General features: G+C 52.6%; 8 protein-coding genes across 8 annotated transcripts; 3 read left to right on the top strand and 5 right to left on the bottom strand.

The window, feature by feature from the left end:
* Window positions 1-403: 403 nt before the first annotated feature.
* Window positions 404-3696, top strand: AYO20_04213 (hypothetical protein; the record flags this gene model as incomplete). Its single annotated transcript, XM_022642512.1, has 2 exons — window positions 404-672; window positions 726-3696. 2 exons carry the CDS (start codon window positions 404-406, stop codon window positions 3694-3696), a joined length of 3240 nt encoding a protein of 1079 aa, XP_022501609.1.
* A 1244-nt stretch (window positions 3697-4940) lies between these two features.
* On the bottom strand, window positions 4941-5979 carry AYO20_04212 (hypothetical protein; the record flags this gene model as incomplete). The annotated part of the gene is made up of 3 exons (XM_022642511.1): window positions 4941-5440; window positions 5501-5628; window positions 5684-5979. 3 exons carry the CDS (start codon window positions 5977-5979, stop codon window positions 4941-4943), a joined length of 924 nt encoding a protein of 307 aa, XP_022501608.1.
* A 674-nt stretch (window positions 5980-6653) lies between these two features.
* AYO20_04211 (hypothetical protein) lies at window positions 6654-8746 on the top strand (the record flags this gene model as incomplete). The annotated part of the gene is made up of 5 exons (XM_022642510.1): window positions 6654-6875; window positions 6942-7048; window positions 7122-7461; window positions 7531-8531; window positions 8602-8746. 5 exons carry the CDS (start codon window positions 6654-6656, stop codon window positions 8744-8746), a joined length of 1815 nt encoding a protein of 604 aa, XP_022501607.1.
* Window positions 8747-9459: 713 nt separating this feature from the next.
* Window positions 9460-11871, bottom strand: AYO20_04210 (hypothetical protein; the record flags this gene model as incomplete). The annotated part of the gene is made up of 1 exon (XM_022642509.1): window positions 9460-11871. The coding sequence occupies one exon, from the start codon at window positions 11869-11871 to the stop codon at window positions 9460-9462; it is 2412 nt and encodes an 803-aa protein (XP_022501606.1).
* A 1667-nt stretch (window positions 11872-13538) lies between these two features.
* On the top strand, window positions 13539-15377 carry AYO20_04209 (hypothetical protein; the record flags this gene model as incomplete). The annotated part of the gene is made up of 1 exon (XM_022642508.1): window positions 13539-15377. The coding sequence occupies one exon, from the start codon at window positions 13539-13541 to the stop codon at window positions 15375-15377; it is 1839 nt and encodes a 612-aa protein (XP_022501605.1).
* Window positions 15378-15808: 431 nt separating this feature from the next.
* AYO20_04208 (hypothetical protein) lies at window positions 15809-17203 on the bottom strand (the record flags this gene model as incomplete). The annotated part of the gene is made up of 1 exon (XM_022642507.1): window positions 15809-17203. The coding sequence occupies one exon, from the start codon at window positions 17201-17203 to the stop codon at window positions 15809-15811; it is 1395 nt and encodes a 464-aa protein (XP_022501604.1).
* Window positions 17204-18994: 1791 nt separating this feature from the next.
* On the bottom strand, window positions 18995-19816 carry AYO20_04207 (hypothetical protein; the record flags this gene model as incomplete). The annotated part of the gene is made up of 1 exon (XM_022642506.1): window positions 18995-19816. The coding sequence occupies one exon, from the start codon at window positions 19814-19816 to the stop codon at window positions 18995-18997; it is 822 nt and encodes a 273-aa protein (XP_022501603.1).
* Window positions 19817-20433: 617 nt separating this feature from the next.
* On the bottom strand, window positions 20434-21409 carry AYO20_04206 (hypothetical protein; the record flags this gene model as incomplete). Its single annotated transcript, XM_022642505.1, has 2 exons — window positions 20434-20937; window positions 20990-21409. The coding sequence occupies 2 exons, from the start codon at window positions 21407-21409 to the stop codon at window positions 20434-20436; spliced, it is 924 nt and encodes a 307-aa protein (XP_022501602.1).
* Between the last annotated feature and the right edge of the window lie 360 nt (window positions 21410-21769).

The following is a 21769-nucleotide window of genomic DNA, read 5'->3' as shown; positions in this document are numbered from 1 at the left end:
AAGAGATAGGAGAGAAAGGAAGACCAGGACCAGAAAATTGTGGTACTCGGACTGTGGAAAGATAATTTTGGTGGAGAAATTTCGCCGCACTTCATCCGCATCGCGACTACCCACCTGCATATTCCTCCATCCCTCGCTTCACCTTTGGCCACCCCCCTTCACTGCAGATACTCTTGCAACCACAAACCCCTGCATGTTCGACAATAGGTCGCTAACGATCTTTCAGAACTGGAGACCGTCGGAGGGGTGTGGACTCGCGACGCTTATGTGAAAAGTGGGTGACCCTGTCGACTGCGCAGATCGGTCACCCTTCGCCTCAACCTTTTTCGCCGGAAACGACGCAAGTTCCTCTTTGATGTGAGACTGTCGGGACACGGATACTGTCAAGACTGGGTGTTTCAGTATGGAGGCGTTCAGCAACATGGGCAACCACTTGGTTTCCAACTCCGCAGCCGCTATCAACGCCATCGATGACATTTCGACCGTCGACCCGGATGAGAGCGTCCTGAGCCTGGCCAAGGGCCCCAGAAGACGTCAACATGATGACGACGAGTCGGAAAGCATAGAAGAAGACGATCTTGAGAGCCTCGCGTCCGCTGCTGTTGATGCGAATGGCAAGAAACATGTCCAAAAGGCCGAGGAAGAGAAGGAACTGCCACCCCACGCCTGCGCGTATGTGACCATCTTGCCTGTCCTTCACGAGACATTTTACTGACTAATCCTAGCTACTGTGGCATCCACAATCCAAGCAGCGTGGTGCGCTGTTTGACATGCTCCAAATGGTTCTGCGCCGCCCGTGGAAATACCTCTTCCTCTCACATCGTCAACCACCTTGTCCGAGCCCGCCACAAAGAAGTCCAACTTCACCCAAGCAGCTCTCTCGGCGACACTGTACTTGAATGTTACAACTGCGGAACCAAGAATGTCTTTTTACTTGGCTTTATCCCGGCAAAATCAGACACCGTCGTTGTCCTGCTCTGTCGACAACCTTGCGCAGCGATGCCATCCTCCAAGGACATGAATTGGGACACTTCGCGGTGGCAACCTTTGATAGAAGATCGTTCATTTCTGTCTTGGCTTGTTGCGCAACCAAGCGACCAAGAACAACTCCGTGCAAGGCACTTGAGTCCTCAAATGATTGCAAAGCTGGAGGAGCTCTGGAAAGAAAATGCCAATGCCACCATCACCGACCTCGAAAAAGCGGCCAATATCGATGACGAGCCCGCCCCGGTCCTCCTACGCTACGACGATGCTTACCAATATCAGAATGTCTTCGGTCCTCTGGTCAAGATCGAGGCTGATTACGATCGCAAGTTGAAAGAAAGCCAGTCGCAGGACAACCTGATTGTCCGATGGGATCTAGGCCTCAACAACAAACACCTGGCCAGTTTTGTTTTGCCAAAACTCGAACTAGGCGACGTCAAGCTGGCTGTGGGAGACGAAATGCGACTCAAATATACTGGAGACTTACGACCAGCCTGGGAAGGCGTGGGCTATGTCATCAAGATTCCCAACAACCAGTCGGACGAAGTTACGATCGAGTTGCGAGCAAAGGGCGACCACAAGTCCGTGCCCACTGAATGTACCCACAACTTCACGGCAGACTACGTCTGGAAGGCCACATCGTTCGATCGTATGCAGCTCGCGATGAAAACATTCGCTATCGACGAAATGAGTGTCTCGGGCTACATTTTCCATCGCCTTCTCGGCCATGAAGTTGCTGCAGCTCCCATGAAAACCCAACTTCCCAAGAAGTTCAGCGTCCCTGGCCTACCAGAGCTCAACGGGAGTCAGATCAATGCCGTCAAATCCGTCCTACAGAAACCTCTCAGCTTAATTCAGGGCCCTCCAGGCACTGGAAAGACCGTGACCTCGGCCACCATTATTTACCATCTGTCAAAGATCAATGGAGGTCAAGTCTTGGTTTGCGCACCCTCTAATGTAGCTGTCGATCAACTCTGCGAACGCATACACCGCACGGGACTGAAGACTGTTCGAGTGACTGCGAAATCCCGAGAAGACGTGGAGTCATCCGTTGGCTTCCTCTCCTTGCATGAACAAGTCCGAATGAACGACAGCAATGTGGAACTGGCGAAGCTGAACCAACTCAAATCCGAACTCGGCGAATTGTCGAGCCAAGACGAGAAAAAGTACAAGTCGTTAACCCGGGCAGCGGAGCGGGAGATCCTTCAAAATGCCGATGTGATATGTTGTACCTGTGTCGGTGCTGGGGATCCAAGACTTGCTAAGTTCAAGTTCCGCACTGTGTTGATTGATGAGTCCACCCAGTCAGCAGAACCGGAATGCATGATCCCTTTGGTTCTTGGCTGCAAGCAGGTTGTCCTTGTTGGTGACCACCAGCAACTGGGGCCGGTCATTATGAACAAGAAAGCTGCAAAAGCCGGCCTCAATCAATCTCTCTTCGAGCGCCTCGTCGTCCTGGGCTGTGCGCCAATCCGTCTGAATGTGCAGTATCGCATGCATCCCTGCCTGTCCGAGTTTCCGTCAAACATGTTCTACGAAGGATCGCTTCAGAATGGCGTTACCATGCAATACCGTCTCCGGAAAGATGTGGATTTCCCCTGGCCTGTTCAAGACGCACCCATGATGTTCTGGTCCAACCTTGGAAACGAAGAAATCTCAGCATCAGGTACCTCGTATCTCAATCGCACGGAGGCGGCCAATGTGGAAAAGATTGTCACTCGTTTCTTCAAAGCCGGGGTCAAGCCGTCGGACATCGGTGTCATCACTCCATACGAGGGTCAACGCAGCTACATTGTTAGCTCCATGCAAGCCACGGGGACCTTTAAAAAGGAGATGTACAAGGAAATTGAGGTCGCTTCCGTCGATGCGTTCCAGGGTCGGGAGAAGGACTTCATCATCTTATCATGTGTCCGGTCAAACGATCACCAGGGCATTGGTTTCTTGAGTGATCCCCGTCGTTTAAACGTGGCCATGACTCGAGCCAAGTACGGGTTTGTGATCCTCGGCAACCCCAAAGTCCTCTCTAAGCACCCACTCTGGCACTATCTCTTACTTCATTTCAAAGAACGGAACTGTCTAGTGGAAGGCCCTTTGAACAACCTCCAGGTGTCTCTGCACCAATTCAGCCGACCTAAACAATCTTACAGGGGCCCACAACGCTATCAGATGGCATACAATCACGCTAGTCATATGGCAAGCGGCATGATGAACGGGCGAACGCCTCCGCGCAACGACTACCGTGAACCAGCAGGTTCGGTCGTTGGCTACATACCGGATGACGTTTCATCCATCCACTCCTCTGCCATGGGTGGAGTTGGTGTACCAGCAGGCTATCCCCCAATGTTCCAAGGCTTCACACCTGACGCATGGCCCTCTCTTCAAAACACTCACGCGCGCCGACAAAATGGAGTCAAGGCAAGAGCGGTCCCGAGTAGCGTGGCGGGAGAATCCACAGTGGCCACCGAATCCGACATCACGGGCAGCATTCTTGGACAAGGAGGGGTCAGTCTGGATCAATTGTCCATTCATGATACCCATAAACAGCCCAGCTACAATCAGGCGGATCGACTCAAGAGATATGTGGAAGGGGGAGTCCCTGCATCTGGTGGCTACATGTCGGGTCACAAACTCGGCAAGTTGATGCACGAAGATGAAGACGCCAGGAGCGTTTCGACTGCGTTTGCCAGTCAAGTTGGTGGCAGCTACGACTGATATTATGGCGATACCACGACAAGATCCCAATAATAGTGAAGAACGAGCTCATTTGAGCATCTCTTACGAAGTGTTGTCGTTATCAGCATAGGCGGCACCTATGAATAGATGCCGGTCACCGACTCGACGAGTGTCTTGTTCGCCTCTCCATGAGGGCACATGCTTCACCGTCTCCTCTCTTCGAGATCCGCTAGCAGCGCCGAGACTGCGGCAACGATGACCACGATGCGGCGCTTGCGAGGCTAGAGGCCACACGATTGCTTGAGACGAGTCCTTGGATTTTGCCAAGATCGGAAGAAGCCTACTCAAGGAGAGAAGATTGAGAGCGGGAGGTGTTTGAGGCAACGGAGCAGGTGTGTTGCAGCATTCGGGATGGAGTCGTCTGCCTGGTGGAACACTGCAGGTCTACCACCATCGTACCGTTCCTCTCTTGAGAACGGCAAGCTCAGGTGGTGGCGGTGATAGCAGCAGCCTCTTAGGTAAAGACAAACGCAAAGCAAGGAGGAGCGGGAAGAGTCCCTGGAGAGTGAGCTGTGGTAAAGTTGATGGTCAACAGAATGAGAATGAGAATGTTCGTGCTTTTTTGTCCTTTTTCTTTTCAGATTTGTTGTGCTGTGGATTAATAGCACTTGGTCACTCATTCAACAACAACCCACGAAAGATAGTCTGTCGCTCTCTAATTGCCAATTTTTATTGATATTCAGTGGAAAAAACAGCGCCCCTTCAGTCGCTTGTACCAGTTTTATATATATAACGTACGAGGGAACGCCTAACTGATCGTTTGATCTACTGATATAGTGCGTAGCGTTCCCTTTACAAGTACTCGGTACATGCTGGACATGCAGGTAGATGTACCGAGATCATCACGAGTGGTGGATCACGTGGAGGTATTACTGAGGCAAGCCAGCCACGGCCACGTGGGATGTGACTATTCTTTCCCGATTTGTCTTAGCCGAATATATTACCTGAGGAGATAGATGCAGCCACTCCAGGCTCGAGGTTGCCTTTCCTCTTCCTCGTCAACAACGTTCCCATCCACGCGCTTGCGATTCGCCCGGAAGGCCCAATTGCATACAGTATTCTCGGAAAGGCCTCGCCTGGGGGCCAGACGAGTACCGTGGCCGACACTACTACTACTTGTGTGATCAGGGTAACACCTTTGGAAACTCGACTCAACACGGGTTGTGGGGGAGACGGATTGTGGATGTGGTACGAGGACGTGATGTATTGATATCTACTGAATGCTACGCTTCCTCCTGCGGCTGATCTTCCCAGAAACAAAGGCACCTGACCTCGATGCTCTGCCTGACTGGGCCATGATCTTCCTTGGCCGAGAAGGCGCAGTGTGGTGTCCGCCTTGCCACCCCATGGGGTTTCGAGTCAAACTGTTTGATCAACAGGGCCTCATTGGGGTTCATTCCCGAAGCATAATACCACTTGTGCGCACCCGTGTTGGCTTTGACCTCCCATGCCTCGGAGCGGGATTTGGCGGCGAAGTTGTAGCCCGTCTTAGCATTCCTGAGTTCCTCCGGCAGATCCGCGTACACGGCGGCCAGTTCGTTCTCCGCCACCGTCCGGGCATCGCAGAGGGCCATATTGTCGCGGGTCACGTGGTTGAGCGGTCGCCAGAGGTTGATGATGGCCCAGCGAACCTTCTTGAGTCTTTCCGCCTCGGAAGCAGGAAGTTCTTCCAATTTGCTGTCGCGGACGAGTTCGGCGCCAAAGTACGACTGATCAACGTGGACTACACCGTTCGGTCAATGACGGGCCCCCTGGACAAAGAAACAAGAAGTTGGCTGCTTACCCGAGCGGTTAGCTGTGGGAGCTGTCACCGGCGCATTGTCCGGCAAGTCTTTTTCGGCCTCGGCGACCTCGTCCCATTGGCGTCGACGGGTGATGTGAACCACAGGCAAGACCTTGGATGCCCCGGTACTGTGGCCGTGGGTCAGCAGAATCCGGTTGGTGAGGAAGCCTCTCTCGGTCATACACTTTCTTCAGATGTGCGACCACGTCTTGATAGTACTGTCCCTTGAACTCGGCATCATCCTGGACATCTGCCACGGACGTGTCGAACGGCCCAACAGCGAAACCCTGCTTATCCAGGGTAAACGATTCCTCGTATCCTCTAATATTATGAACCGTGACCTCCGCATGCTCGTGCGGTCGACGCTTGTCACGGACGGTCCCTGGACACCACACGATCTCTCCACCGCGCTCGGGTTCAAGGTGGTAATTTAAAATGGTGGTGACGGCCTGAGGTGCGAGAACTGTTGCGGTTGCCATGATGATTATTCTTTATCGAGGAACGATCTTGTTTTGCGATTGAAAGTCAAGACTGGGCGCATAGTCCAGCGTGGGACGCTCAGTTATATCCCTGGCACCAAAACCACAGGATCGACATCCCGGGCGAATTGAAGTCCCCCATCTCTCCCGTTAGCCGGGGATGAAAGGCCTGACCATCGCTGAGACCCTGAGTGGCCGGGGATCTCGACCCAGTCAAAATCTATGCCGTATTGGCAGACGTCGCCTAGCCGGGGGTAATGAGATGGGCTAGTGAGGTTGTTCCCAATCGAGCAGCCGCGGATAAGGGAAAAGTCAAGCAATATCTCAGCATTGTGATTGGCAGACTTGATGAAGGTGGAGACTGAGCTTCATCTGCTTTTAGTGCTTCTACACCATTAGCCGTGGATATCAATCGTGTCGCCAAGAGACTTGCGAGCCTGTGCTCGTCGATTGGATGCCTCGCGTGGCCAAGGGGATCCCCGTGGGGATGACATTGGACCCCCGGTTGTATACTTATAGCCACCAGAGGGCAGAAGGTGGCTATATTCTTCACCTCGAGGCCAACTCTGCCCGGCATTATTGTCTGAAAATCCCTCTCATTCGACCTCTTTTGCCTCGGTTCACCTTGACCAGGTCTGTTTTGCGGCATTTTCAGAGCTGTGCAACAGGGCGATATGGCAGCCGTGGGACCCGTGGATGAGATGAGGCGGGAGGAAAAAGGAACGACATATCACCAGCATGAGGAGATTGGAGGATCCCCAGGAACACCCAGCGAGGACGGCATCCCTCGTGACCTGGAGAAGCACCCTTCGCACATGGCAGGCTCCGAACTAGACCAGGTTTCCTCCGAGGATGGCGACAGCTATGTGACGACCAAGACGTGGATGGTCGTCGTGGTACGTTGGCACTCACTCCCCTCAACCGACTTTGCCGCATCCCCGTGCTAACTAAACTTGCACCAGACTCTCTCCTTTGCCTATGGCATATCGTTCTGGCCTGTGCCCTTCTTCAGCACGATTCAGTCCGAGATTGCTGCTTCGTTTGGATCTTCCGCGGGACTTGGTACTTGGTAAGTCCATAGCCCACCCCGGACACTGTCAAGGTCCATATGTGAAACTGACTGACTGGCTGACCGAAACCAGGTTCACATCAAGCTACATTGCCGCCGCCACCATCGCCTTCATGATCTGTGGCGCCAACAGCGATCTATTCGGCCGACGGGCCTTCCTGCTCATGGGCAACGTGCTTGTCCTGGTGGGAGCCATTGTCGGAGCCACTTCGCACCACATGGGCCAATCTATTGCAGCTCATGTGCTGATCGGTTTTGGGGCCGGGAATTGTCAACTCACCACCTTTGCCATTCCGGAGCTGCTCCCCAACAAGTGGCGGCACATCGGAGTCGTCATTGCAGATGGAGTTGCATTTTTCAATGTCATCGCCGGCCCTGTCACAGCCCGAATCGCCATCCGTCACGGCGATGCTGTAAGTCTTTACTCCCCTAATCTTACTCTGAGTCCATCTCAATGCAATGCGTAACTAAAACCGCGCCAGTGGCGTTGGGGCTACTGGGCTATGGTCATCACCATCGCAATCTCCTTGCTCATCCTCGTCTTGTACTACTATCCGCCCGCCCACCCGAGAGGTATCCCCTGGGGTCAAGCTCTTCGAAATCTGGACTATGTAGGTATGGCGAGCTTCACGATCAGCGCCGCAATGGTGCTTTCTGGCATCGTCTACGTACAGCTGGTTCCTTCCGACGACCCCAAGGTGATTGGTTTGCTGGTTGCCGGCTTCGGATGCCTTGTTTTCTTCGCTCTGTGGGAGACGTTTGTGCCTCTCAAGGAACCGCTCACTCCACCCCGGCTGTTCACCGCAAACAAGGGTCGGAGAATGACAGGCCCATTCATCGTCGGCTTTGTCGTCACCATGTTCTATTACGGAACCAACATCATCTGGGGCGAGATGGTCTCGTTGTACTTTACCCACGCAGACACTCCCCCCCATACCGTCTATTGGCTTGCTACCGTGCAAGGATTCGGCATCCTCCTGGGCGGCGTTTTCCTCTCCGTCGCCGGAAACTACTTCAAGCATTGGCAGTGGCAGATGGGTCTCTCGATTGCGTGGATGACTCTGTTTGGCGGTCTCCTAGCCTACGTGACTCCTCAGCGCGAGGGCGTCGGCGTCGCCTTTGCCTTTCTGTCGGCCGCCGGCTTCGGCTACGCCCAATACCTGTCAATCACATATATCCAATTCGGCGCCGACCAAATCGAACTGGGTATTGCCGGCGGCCTCGCAGGGGTGTCGAGAGAATCCGGTGGCGCTGTCGCCGTCACGTCGTTCGAGACCATTCTGGTCCATGTCCAGCAGCGATACGCCCGACAACATGTGGCCCCTGCGGCTCAAGCCGCCGGTGCTTCGCCCCAAGTTGCTCAAGCCGTCGCCGCAGCGCTGCCACTCGGTGCTGCCGCCCTGGAGAAAGTTCAAGGCATCACTCCAGCCATTGTCTCGGCAGCGCAAGCTGCTTTCCTGGAGAGCTACGTACAAGGTTTGAAGTGAGTTTGCCATCCCATCCGATACTTTGCACGATGGGCTTGGACTTCGCTGACAGGTTTGATCGACTAGGACCGTCGCACTGACTTTGACCGGCTTCGGGTGCGTGGCCATCATCGCATGCTTCTTCATCGAAGACATTGGACCAAGAATGAACCAGAAAATTGAGATCTTCCTGGAGAACGATGTCGAAGCTCACAAGAACAAGTATCACTAGCCTGGGCACTTCATCTTGGAAGCGGAACTCGTGCGGTGAATTTTTCTACTTCTCAGCGAGCGCTCGCGCTACACAGGGACAGTTGCTTGCAGCAAATGTTTCGACATGGTATATATGCATCTTGTAGGCGGCTCTGTAGGAGAAAGTTTACATAACTCAGCCTAGCATAACACTTCTTCTGCGGTCGTGCACGCATGGACTTGTTGTCGTTCTTCATCCTCTCCGTCCAGAAGCGGTCCAACACTCTTAGACTCCTGGTAACCAGCAAACCGCCCTTGTATCCAGGCCGTGGACCAAGCTTAAGCCGAGAGATGTCTGCCCATTTCAGCAAGGCTTCAGGCCCTTGATGGGCTGAAGATGTTGGTACGAGGAATGATAGCATCCATGGGGTCGGCAGAATCAGGCCCAGCAATGAGTCTCATTATGATCCGTGAGAAGTCGGAGAGGAGTGTGGCATCCCTACTTGTTGGTGGGATGTAGATCTTCGTCTTAGGCACTTTTTGAATCACTTGGGGGATTCACAGCGTTGAAGAAGCGTATCCGTCAAAGCAATAGACAACCCCATCGCTTGATCGAGTCATGCGACAGGATCCATGCTTATGCTAAGCACCTCGACTCTCTTTGCACCCACATCTGTTCAGCGTACCATGCCAAATTCGGGGCTCGCTCGCCACTCTCTAAACACATACGTGAAACTATTCGTCTCTCTCAAATCATTCCCCCGGACCCATCTCAGCCAACGGGGCCGTCTGGAATGCGAATGCACCATCTCTCCCCTGCGTAGTGTCGAACTCGGCCTGTCCATCGTTGAACATCTTTCCTGCAGCGTCGAGAGTTTCCATGCCATCAAAATCGAGCTCGAAATCATTTCCATGGTCGTTCATGTTCGTGGTTGCCGAAGTCATCAGGCCCATGGTTGACACATTGTGTGCGCTGTCCCCAACGTCGAACATTAGATTTTGAGAATAGTCAGGCATGTGAATGGCGTCTTGGAGGTGGTCGAACTGTAGATTCGAGGAAGGGATTGCAGACACAAAAGAAGGATCCGCCGGGTGATCGGCGTTGTCGTCACTTCCCATCGCACCAGATGCCGGAGCTCCTTCAGTGTGCCGGGCTGTCAGATTCACAACCTGATCACTAGGTGGCGGTGCCATCTGGCGGGGCTCCGAGAGCGAGGCAGCGGGATACATTCGCAAGTCAGTACCGGTCATACTGCAGCTCTCTCTGTCTTCGTCTGTCTGGGGCGCCAGGGGGCCGATTTCCGTTCGCAGTATGGCGGCTTGGAGGAATGCGGTCGAATAATCTGCTGCCGGATACATGTCGCGCAGTCCAGCCATGACCTCCATACACTTGCCAAAGTCTTGTAAGCTGTTGCGGGGCAGGAACTCGTCTGGGGCCAAAACATCAAGCAGATGCGTGACAAGAGCGTGAAGGATGACCGTAATGCTCGGTGATGGAAGATAGCGTACCAGGCCTAAATTGGAAAGCGTGCTGACTATCTCGGTGATGTTATTCGCTGCTAGACGCACAGCGTCGCGAGACAAGTCGACGGCATTGGAGCGCGACATAGTCGGTAGCATTCCAGGCGGAGGTACTAATTGTGGCCGATGCAATGATGATAGCACGGCGTAGTAGAGCATGTGTAAGTAGGCGCGGTGGAGAAAAAGCGGTCCATTCATCGAGTCGACATTATGGGGGCCGGTCGGTGTAGCAAACTGTGCTGCTTCGGGGAGTCTGTTTTTCCATTCCTGCAAGACCCTGGCGCTGGCTTGTATCTGATCGTCGCCAGGCTCTACTGATTCGGGGAATAGCATATTAGCCGTCCATGTACAAGCCTTGGAACTTGTGACCCCATTTTGCACCGAGAGAATATGACCAATGCACAGACATAGCTTGGCCATCTCGATGCATATAATCGCAAGTTGTCGCTGCTGCTCCGTATCTCTCAAGACTTTGCAATCAGCGGGGATGCAGCATGATCCATCGGACAGTGCATCAAGCTCGAAGTCTGCCAGTTGTAACATTGGCACGTCAAAGACAACATCCTTCATGCGAGTCATGCGAGTCGATTTTCGTGTGCCTAGCGAGACTTGGGCGTCACGCATGACAGCGGACCACCAAATCCTCTTACGAAGTTTCTGCTGCCATGGCTCTAATGTTGTAGAATCCTCGGGGTTGCGGTGGAGCCCAATTTTGTGAGCAAGGGAAACAGCATTTTCAATCCAATAATGGGTTTCTTTCCGACCGTGCGGGCTCTCCCGCCAATAGGTCATTAGCAAGAGCGCTTGGATCAATGCTATTGAATCATCCTCGTAGTCAAGGTCGTATAGAAGTCGGGCTTTCTCGTAAAAGGCACGCCTTGCCTCACGTCGGGATCTGTAGCCCGCAGCTTCGAGGAGACGCATGTCGACTGTAGCAACTCCGGTGAACATGACAGCCTGGAACAGCAGCAGACTGACGGTGTGTACTCCATCATTCTGATCGACAATCCGCACCAATTTGTGAAAATCGAGCAATGGCATCAACGGATGCATATACTCGGCGTAGTTGCGCAGGAGCTCATCCCGCAGCTCTAGGGGGGGAATTGTAAGCGCCCCTTTGTTCTGCAAGTATGTGATATCGTCTTGTCCAAATCGAGCCGGTAGTGGCCTGATGAAAGCAGGCAGTGCCGGCCCTGTCACATTTTGGGGCGGAGGAAGACTGTGCATGAGAGGCGCACCCTCGAGCATCGCTGTCATGGGGTGAGTATGCGGCTCGAAGTTGAAGGGAATGTTCGAAGGTGCCATAGGTGTAGCAAGACGGATCGCACTTGGTTCTGGAGAGAACAAGCTGGTATCCGTCAACATTCTACTCGCACCGATCTCAAGTGAGGAATGAGGGAGTTGATCGTGCCAATGTCGCACGGGCGGATAGGGTGCGTCTGATGCCTGTGCAGGAGCAACCAAAGGCAGCAGTGTGCCGCTGTTACTGGTATTGCCTGCTGAGTTTGTGTCCGTGGTCCTCCTTCTGCGCGAAGTCAGCGATTTGACGGCGCCACAGTACCGATGTGGCCTACTTCTTGCGCCTGCTCTCGCCCACAATGCACGCGATCTCATCCAGTCTGCAATGGACGCATGGAATGCCATGCTTGGCCACATTACAACGGATCTTTCGCCCTCGACAGCTTTGACATGCTTGCGGAGCCCGTCGTTTCACACTTTTCGGTTGTGATGGGTGGTTGGGGCGTTGTTCCGGCTCGGATTGCGAGTGTGGTTGGCTTGAGTTTGGAGGCAGGGCAGGCAACGACTCCGCTGGATGGCTAAGTGCAAGCACCATGGCTTCTGTGCGAAGAATTGAACAGTGAATTTGCTGTTGCTTGGCCAGTTCAGGAGGACAGTGAAAGATGCAAGTTGACAAGCGAAACAAAAAGCCTAGGTACTACTAGGTAGGCCTGGTAGGTAAGCGAGCAGTTGGTCTCCGCAAGCCGCGCTTCCAAATTGCTAACAAATACCCCGCATGGAGCCGCACTGTTTGGCGGGGAATTTCCCCTGCAGAATCCTATCATTGTCCGTGTCGGAGCGAATATTGCTGGAAGGACGGGCTGTAGGGTCAGAACAGAACAACATCACACCAGTGGATCGATGTGAGCTTTACCCCAGATTAACAGTCGCTTAGGCACGATGCGAGAAATCTAGTCCCAGGTGTGACGCAACCCTGACCCGCGACTCTAGTGAGTTGTTCCTGGATGGCCTTGAAGAGACGGAGATCTCTCGCATATGTCGCAAAAGCAGAGCGCGAGCCTCGTCAAGATTGTCCTGGTGAATACAGTAATCGTCATATGGGACGGTGAAGATTGCCGCATCGAACACCAAAGAACTCTGAATCATTGCCTTGGCGAATTCGGCTACAGATGACCTTTCATAGAAGCAGAGATTCGTCTCTGCGAGTCAAATCGCATTGGGGGAATGGCGGCAGAGGGCTGTCACCGATTGTCAAGCCGTTTGTCAGAATCGCCTCTCGCACATCTCCTTTGCAGAAGAAGTCTTCGCGTAGCTCCCAGGGCTGGACAGTGAAGAGCATTCTACCACGACGATAAGTAATTGCGCACATATACAACACGTCTGTTGCCAAGTTGAGCTGAGGAGGACTTCTCCCTACAAGGAGGTGCTCGGGTGGTCGGCGAGTCGGTAACGAGCGGAGCCGACATCTGGGAAGGCTTGGTACCACGTGATGGCGAGAGCTTGTCACCGTGTCACCCTCGCAACTCGTCGTCGCTCTCGACCCACTGGCCATCATCGAGGCTCAGGAGGTTGTTCGTTGGTGAAACACCTGTTCCCTCAAACACGGGCAAATTTCAATCTGATACACGACCAACACCTTTAGCTGCTTCTCTCACGCTTAAACACCTCCCAACACTGAACAAAATCCCTCGATTCGACTTAGTCTGTCGTCTCAATAGGTTATCATGTAGCAGCCTCGTTCAGCCGCTTCACTGACCAACTGGATCCCAGGGTTTCGGATCTGTCGTGCTCCGACAGCAACTCCTCGTCAACAATGACAATCCCTCCGTCATAGGTAGGCATGACAAGCGCCTCCTTGGTAAAGGTAAAGTGTGTGAGAGATACGTGGTGCCGAGTAGCTATTTGAATCTTCCTTCCTGCGCCGAAGTCAGCGTTTCGTCTTGTTCATTTCCATTCTTTTGCGCAGTTGATCTGCAGCAGGCTCGTCATCTTCTCGGTCGCACACACTCGAGTAAAAGAAAAAATCAGCCATTCTTTGGGATCACGCTGCCTGTCGGTCACGATCCGCAGTCATGACCACCGAACCCCTGCCTGAACGTCAAGCGCTGCGAGAGGCTTTTGACCACGAGATCTACTCTTCCTCTGGGACTCCGCTACGATTTGGCTCCCTGTTCTACGATTGCGATGTCTTTCCCGCCGAAAAAAGAATCCTCGTCGTCTTCATCAGGCATTTCTTCTGCGGGAACTGCCAGGAGTACGTCCGAAGGCTGTCTTCGACAGAGTCGCCGTTTCATCCATCTCAGAAGTCGCTACATGCCTCCACGTCTGTAGCTTCTACGACGAACTTTTCCAAACCTGCTTCTCGTACCCTCCCTACGGTCATAATCGTCGGGCCTGGCCAACCTAGTCTGATTACCTCCTACAAGAACGTCACACAATGTCCTTATGACATCTACGCCGACCCCTCCTTGCGCCTCTACGAGCTCTTGGGAATGTATCGCACACTATCCCTTGGCCACAAGGCCCCCGGGTACATTGAGCATTCGCTCTTAAGTGGTGCCCTGAAATCTGCTTGGCAAATCGTCCGTCGTGTCGGCAATGGGGATGCCATGAATGGGGGAGACTGGGACATCAACGGTGGCGAGTTTCTCTTTGTCAGGTCTGCGTCAGGTAGACCCTCAATGGGTTTGAAATCTACTTCACCTTCAAGGTCGAGGTCGAGGTCCAGGTCGAAAAGTGCCCAATCCCAAGATTGGGATGTGTCGTGGTGCCATCGCATGCTCAACTCTAGAGACCACACCGAAATTATCAACCTGCAATATCATGCCTGCCTTCCAGAACTGTCATCTCGAGCAAACTCACGCACCTCGTCTCCTGCACCGCTGAAGTCGATCTTAGTCAATAGCGGCAGGGCACATTCCAAGACACCCTCGGGAAGCTACTCGACCGAGCGTTTAGGTTCTTGTCCAGGCCCGGATGTGCCTAAATCTCGTGAAGAGGTCATTGCAAGCCAGCGTCTCAGCCGCCCGCACTCCAGAAGTCACTCAAGACCAAAGTCCCAGCATCAGCGCCGACCGCGAAGCACAAGCACCGGTTCCCTCGTGAACAAAACAGAAAATCAAAGTCACAGGAGAGTATGGTCAGTTCTCAGCAATTCAAGCACATCGCGCTTGGATAGTGTGGCCAGTCCCATCTCCGAACTTGCTGAAGAGGACTTTAAGCCGCGAAAGAGCTTCTCGGTCGCAATTGCAGAGAGGGCGAGTTTTGGTGGGCTCATAAAGCGACCGAGATCGTCTTCGAGTCCACAACCGACAGAGACTTCCCCGGTCGTGGTCGACGCCACCAGAGAAGCTGGGAGGGACACTCCATCTGACCCAACTTGCGGTTCCACTGCCTCTAAACCGAGTGTGACACCAAATGCCAATCACAATCCTGGCAACAACAACAACGAGTCTAAGCACACATTCAACGACCTCATTCTCCCCTCGTCCACCTCATCACCCACCACCACACTCTCACCCTCTTCCGAACGCATTGCGCCGAAATCTCAACGCACTCATGCACGATCGAGAACATTCTCTTTTTCCCGACCGAGTTTTCCCTTGCGAAGAAGGGCGGCAAGCCAGATCGAGATGAGCGAGGATGGCGTCATGTTCGTGGACGGCGTAGAGTTCGTGAACGTCATCAGCATCAAGGCACGGATCGAGGCCAGCAGCGCACGAGATCAGAGAAGAGAAAGGGCAGATAGTGGCCTCGGCATGGAAGTCGAGACACGCCATGACAAAGCAGCTCCGAGAAAAGAAAGCAAGGCAGAGGTCCCAGACAGCAAAAAGAAGTACTCCGTCCTGACTACTCTGCCAGAGCTCTCCGCCGTGACCAGACAAGGTATTGGAGAGCTGAATGTTGCTTAATGGGTTTCCTTGGAAAGTAAGGTCAACGTGGAGGACAGACTTGGCTCGACGAGAGGATGTCACTGGGATTCGAAACAAAGCGCTCTGAGAACACGCTCGCGAAAGCGGATGATGAATAGGAAGAGCTTCGACTTTATATTGAAAGTAAAATCTGCGGCAAACCCGCCATAGTGCTATTGACTGCAACAGGAAAAAAATGCAGATGATAGTCAATCTCTGAATACTCAAGTTGTATGCATCATCCCGATAGTTGAGAAAGACCCCTCAATAAATCTAAAATGCATGTTTGCCAACTGCACCTCTCTATCCATAGTCCCGGAACGGAATTCGTCGTCAGGTCTTGTCATTTAGTCATGATGCGGTTGTTCGGTCTGTGGGTCGTTCTTTTATTGTGCGAATATACGCCGGTTCTTTCAAGCCTCCGTCGAACATCAGAGGGCATTGCTCGTGATTGCTGGAGATGTCGGTACTGGTCTTCGACTCAAGTCCGAGTCGGTATGACTCTCTTGGAAAAAAGTATAACCATTCCCGTTCCAATTTCTGGGGTCTCCATTGACATGACTTATCTGCGTATTGAATTGTGCAGCAGGGTCTGGTAAATCAAGCTCAGGGGTGTGAGAGACAGGAAAGGTGGGTAGTGAGGGGGTCGAGAAGTCGGCAAGCGTTCCAGGGCTGAAAACGCTTGCCTGTATACTTTGGCTGGACGGATCTTGGGTGGCTGCCTCGTCCAGACTCACAAATGGTTCTTGGGAGTTGAAAGGCGGCAGAGTGTCGGGGAATCCACTAAGCAGTGGTGGGCTAGAGATCGAGGACATATCTGCATTCATCGATGGTGTTTGCAGAGCTGATTGAGGTTGGAAGATGGGGAGGTCATGGGCGTTTGGCATGGATGCCACTCTGGCTTGGCCAATAGCATAGTCGGTTCCATAGGAAGCCTCAAAATCTGTCCAGCTGAAGGAATTGTCTCCCAGCTGTCCATCTGAGAAATTCCATGTACCATTGGATTCGTTGGGTAGAAGGTCCCATGGAGTTGGAGTATCGGTTAATGGATCGGCATATACCTCATTTGGTGACATGCCCATCCTACTAGACGGTGAATGTACATTTGAACAATGTGAACTGAGAGGCCGGTTACTCCATGAATGCTGCTGTATAGGGTATGTCAAATAAATGGCATTCGGATTCAGTGTGTCTGAAAAGAACTGCTGCAACTGGTGTTGAGATACAGCGGGTGTTCTTGACAGGAAAAAGGATGGTTGTCCGCCCATACATGACCTTGGGTTGTTCTGAGACATAGCGGGGACCGGAGTTAGACTTTGATTCCCAATATATGCCTGCTCTGCGAGGTTCTTGACTTGTCGCTGGGTGTGATTAATTGATGTTGCGTTGTTGGGATGATCGGGACAGTAAAGACAGGAACAGCCAGACCCGCAAGAACAATTGGACTTCCAGGATGCTCCTTCAACTTTAGTTTGAACTTCCTGGACACGGTCGGGCTCGGGTTTCACAAGGACGGGATGAGGCTGTATCGCTGCAACGTTTTGACGATGTCGACAACCACCTTTGGGCGACTCGGGCTCGGGATGGGCTTTTCCAGAACCACAGCAGGACGGCTTTGCTTCGTCCGACCTGGCCTCTTCACGCTCCTTCATGCGTCGTTTCCGATCCTGATATTCCTCATCGTCGATTTCTTTCCCATTGGCATCTGCCCAGACCTTTTTCAGAGTCATCTTATTGCCGTCGGCATCTTCCCAGACTGGTTTCGGTGTCGATGTTGCATCCCGGCTAATAATGGCAGGGTTATCCACGCGAACTATCAGATACATCTCCTGAGTACAAGCACAGTCTCTTTCACACTTGCAAGCTTTTGTTGTGCACGCGCAGTTCCTCGGACAGTGGCATCCTCTCTTCTGGCCTGCTGAAGGACGACCGGGTTGGTTTGTTTCAGAGATAGGTCTCGTCTTCCCATGGTCACATTTGTGAACCCGATGGCCTCTTTTGCAGGACTCGCAAGCGTATGTCTTGCCATTGATATGTTGTATGGCGGGTGTCTCGTTTTTGTAGGAGGCTTTTAGCTTTTTGACCTTGCCATCCTCGACTCTGGAATTGCCCTTTGCAGGACTGCCGACCTTGGGCGGAGAGGTTGAGGGGTCTTGCATCGTTCAGCGCCGTAATGTAGCGACCCGAGTGTGGCTGGTTGGTGTTACCGCCGTGAAGTGAGGACAAACGTTCAGGGGAAGTGGGCAACAATATAGACTCGCTTTCTAATTGGATCTGTCGGGTACAGTTCGTGGTCTGATCGGCAAGGGCGGCGTCAGTTTGTTGGACCAAAAGGTAACACTGAAAGGACTGGGGCCGACCACATGTCTACTGAGGGGAGCGTGCCGACTGTCATGGACTAAGGGGAGGTTGAGAATTGAATATGGGCTCTTCCACATGGGACAACCCAAAGAACAATGGTAGTGGCGTTATGGCGGAGTTGAGAGCGTGAGACTTCTCCTCAGGGACTGCAAGCTGAACTTCAAATAGAAGCGAGTCACCGACGCGGGATCCGCACAGGCGCTGTCCCAATAGAGAGGGAAAAAGGTATTAGTGGTTGAAGTTCCCGTGCTTGATGCCCCCAAGCTTATGCAGGTCAGCCGGCGCCTACATTCAGCCTACCTATCTTCGAGCCAGTCATCTTTGGCTACGTTTGTACATTTTTTTGTTTTGTCTCCGGTCTTGGTTCCGTTCTCACATACCAACCGACCATGGGGGTGGACATGACCGACAACGACAATAAAAGCAGAAAGGGGCCTCGTCCAACGTCTGAGAAAGATACCCCGTCGTCTTTCTCTTGGTCTCTTCCTCAACCCCTTCGTCGCATCTTCGATCGATTTCCGCTCGTCACATATCCTGCCAATGCTTTGCCGCAGCGCGTTCCTCGACATCGACACGAGAACATCCTCTGCATTTTCCAGCCTGATGAGCCAACCTCTCGAGATGGCCCCTCCTTCAATCCATCTTGTCTGAAATGGCAAGCCTACCTCAAATTCCACGGCATCCCTCTCCATACTCGGCCATCTAATAACCATGCATCCCCTACCGGAGCTCTACCTTTCCTCCTGCCTGCCTCGAGAGATGCCAGTCGACCAGCTTCTCCCGTTCCCGCCAATCGACTAGTTAAATGGGTCGTATCCCAGGGGGGAAAGGAAGAGACTGTACACCTTCGCCAGGACGCATACTCGGCATTGATTGATCATGCTATTAGAAGCGCTTGGCTCTTCTATTTGTATCTCGACGAGGACAACTTCAGGGCTGTCGCATGGCCGCTGTACGTTGCACCGTCCTCATCATCCTCGGCCGTCCGCCTAAGTCTGGCTCATCAGCTACAAGCTGCTGCAAGAGAAGAACTGCGAAAAACAAACACTATCATCGACCCCCAGCAACTTTACTCCCAGGCTGAACAAGCATTTCGGTCATTGTCTATACTGCTGGGCGATGACAAGTTTTTTTTTGGTCAATCCACGCCAGGCCTTTTCGATGCCAGCCTCTTTGCATACACCCAAATTATTCTTGACGAACACCTCTCTTTCAAGACACGGACACTAAACTCGTCCTTAGAGAAGCACCAAAACCTAGTCCGACACAGAAACCGCCTCTTGCGCGGCTTCTTCTCTGATTGAGGGACTGTCATGTAATTTTTTCCTGAGAATACCTCCAAACCATACTGTTATGCCAACCCATTTCCCTGACCTTTGTCCCAGGGTTGCTACCATTGACTCATCCACAGCCTTCTCCTTGATCTGTCCAAGCACTTCAAACCCACTTTTTAAAGCGGCCGCTTCGACTTCAGCCAACGTATGAGAGTAACTGGTTGGACGAATCTTTTCACCCGTTTTCGGATCGATGAAACCAGCCTGGCTGATTTTGCCCATTTCTGAGTGCATGTTTGTCAATACTAAGATACCTCCGGGTCTGAGGATTTTGGCGACTGTGCTGAAGAAGATGTCCGCAGGGATATGTTCGATGACCAGTGTCGACACCACGGCATCCGCGCCGATGGCACACTCTGGCGGCATTGACTCTTGCACCATATCATAAACCTTGAGTTGCAGCTTGCCACTTGCGTGGAATTTCTGCAGTCGTTCTTTTGCCACCTCAAGCATGCCAGGACTGAGGTCAAGCCCGACTACTGACGCAGCACGTTCCACCTCCAGCAAAGCTGCTGTGTTCCTGCCCGTTCCACAGCCCAAGTCCACCATTGTCCACGGTCGAGGACAGGAGTCTCCATCTAGAATTTCGAGCATTCTTGGCATGAGAGTTTTCATCTCGATCGTATCCAACGCTTGCAGAAAGTTACCATCTGTGTCATACACAGCCGACCAAAGATCGTAGGCTTGCGTGGTGGAGAGGTAGCGGGTCGTGGGATCAAGAGACTGTGGTATCACTTGAGACATGGTGATGATAACTCGTCTCCGCACAGATGCCTTCGTGGTGTATCGGGCCTCCTCAATAGCCAGACAGAGAGCAGGAATTGCCAGCAGAAGTGGGCGGGCGAATACGGTCTTCCTGGGGGAAAATATACCAGGATTGAAGCGGCCTACGGTGAAAGTGGAAGAAAAAATTGTGAAGCAAGAGGTTTCTGATCAATTTTGTAAAGTTTCTCCGCAAGGCTGCCATTCCCCTCTCTCGTGAATGAGTCACATTGCTCATCGAAGCATAAGAGGCCTTGACAATGAGAGCAACATTATTGGCAGGATCGTACCAAGATATGCAGCATTCGTATTGAAGTGTATTGATGGTAGGTAGCAAGTCGCGAAGAGCGGCACAAATCAGAGCCCGAACCTTGACATTGAATGGGCAGTCGTCTTATGTTTGGATATCTCCCTACCAGCCAGATAGAAAATTTGTCCTTCATATTGGTCACAAACTGTAGAGCGAGTATGCCGAATCCTGACCACGCTAGCACAGCGCACGAAACGCTTCAATTGAGCAGACTCGATATCATGTTCAATGGGTATCTTGCAAATGGGTTCATGCATCTTCCACTTCGTTACTGGTCACCGCTTTGCTGTCAGATAGCGCCAACGCCAAAGACACCTCCCCCCTCCCTCAGGTCCTCCACCAAATCCTGCACGTTACTCAAATGCTTCCCCAGCAGACTCTGTTTTTCCTCGGTCGTCCTGGTATTGCCAGAGTCTTTCACATTCGCACCTTTCCCACCCACCCCCCCACCATCGGCACCATTGACCGTCTCCCCTCTCCTGCGATCAAAAGCGGCAATCACTTCCTTTCCTCGCCCTCCCAAAATCGCGGTGTTTGTGGCAGATGTTGAGCCCGCAAGCTTCGAGGATGTAGTTTCGGGCATGAGGTAGAAATAAAGGAATTCAACCAGTTTCAATTTTACCTCGCGGGAAGTTCCTCGGGATTTGAACAAGGACGTGATTACCAGCAGGCCGTCAATGGATTCAAATGTACGAGTGTTTTGGGGGTTGTCAAGTAATGAGGTCACAAGGGCCATAATTGTAGAGGATTGGATAGCGGGACAATTTGAAGGGTCGAGAAGGTCGAGAAAGAGCTGGTGACGTTAGGTTCTGGAGGGTTGATAGTGGTGTCAGACCAAGACTCACGTTCATGTATATCTCCTGCGAAAACAGCGCTCTCGAAGGCGGATGGAGCAGGAGGACTCCTTGGATCAAATCCAACGTCTGAATGATTAACAGATCATTCGTCCCATTGCTTTCTTTGCCCAGGAGTCTCTCGAGGCATGCAACCAGCCTCATCGAAATGTTCCATTGGAAGCTCTGTTGTAGTTTGAAGAATTCGCGAAAGGCTGGGTCTGAAGGTAGCTCTGAAAGGTTCTTCGAATGAGGCGAGGAAGGACTCGATGATCCCAGGAGAATCATAGACTGGCGTTTGTTTGCGGCGTGATTGGTTCTGGACAGGCATAGTTGTGCAAGCAAGCCTTCTACCTGGCGGAGTCCTTTACGGATTTTCTGAGGAGAACTCGAGGAAAGGTAGTCGAAGGAGTGTGATAGCAAAGCCTCCATGATGGTGAAAAATCCACTGGGGTAAAGAACCGATTGAATTTACACGTTGCGGGCTATAGCACGTCGTCGAAGATAAAGATGGGAGAGAAATCGTTTGTACCTGTGCTGCGTGCAAGTATCAACAAGACAAGTTGTCAGGGCGACCATGCGGGGGATGCAGCTAGGGGACCTCCAGTTGCGTCCTCGGTCCACCTACCACTGGCGCCACCGGTGTCACTAGCAGCTATTGCACAGCAGCTGGCGCCCCGTACCGCAGCCCAGATCAGGTGGGTTGATAAGCGCCAGGCACCCGAATAAGCCACGCTGAGAATCGGTGCCTAGCGGCTGCATTGTCGTCATGACCTCTCATGTGATGACCCT

This window comes from Fonsecaea nubica, assembly GCF_001646965.1.
Source record: "Fonsecaea nubica strain CBS 269.64 chromosome Unknown Scaff21, whole genome shotgun sequence".
In the NCBI taxonomy this organism is placed as follows: Eukaryota; Fungi; Ascomycota; class Eurotiomycetes; order Chaetothyriales; family Herpotrichiellaceae; genus Fonsecaea; species Fonsecaea nubica.
This window is presented reverse-complemented; position numbering and strand designations above follow the sequence as displayed.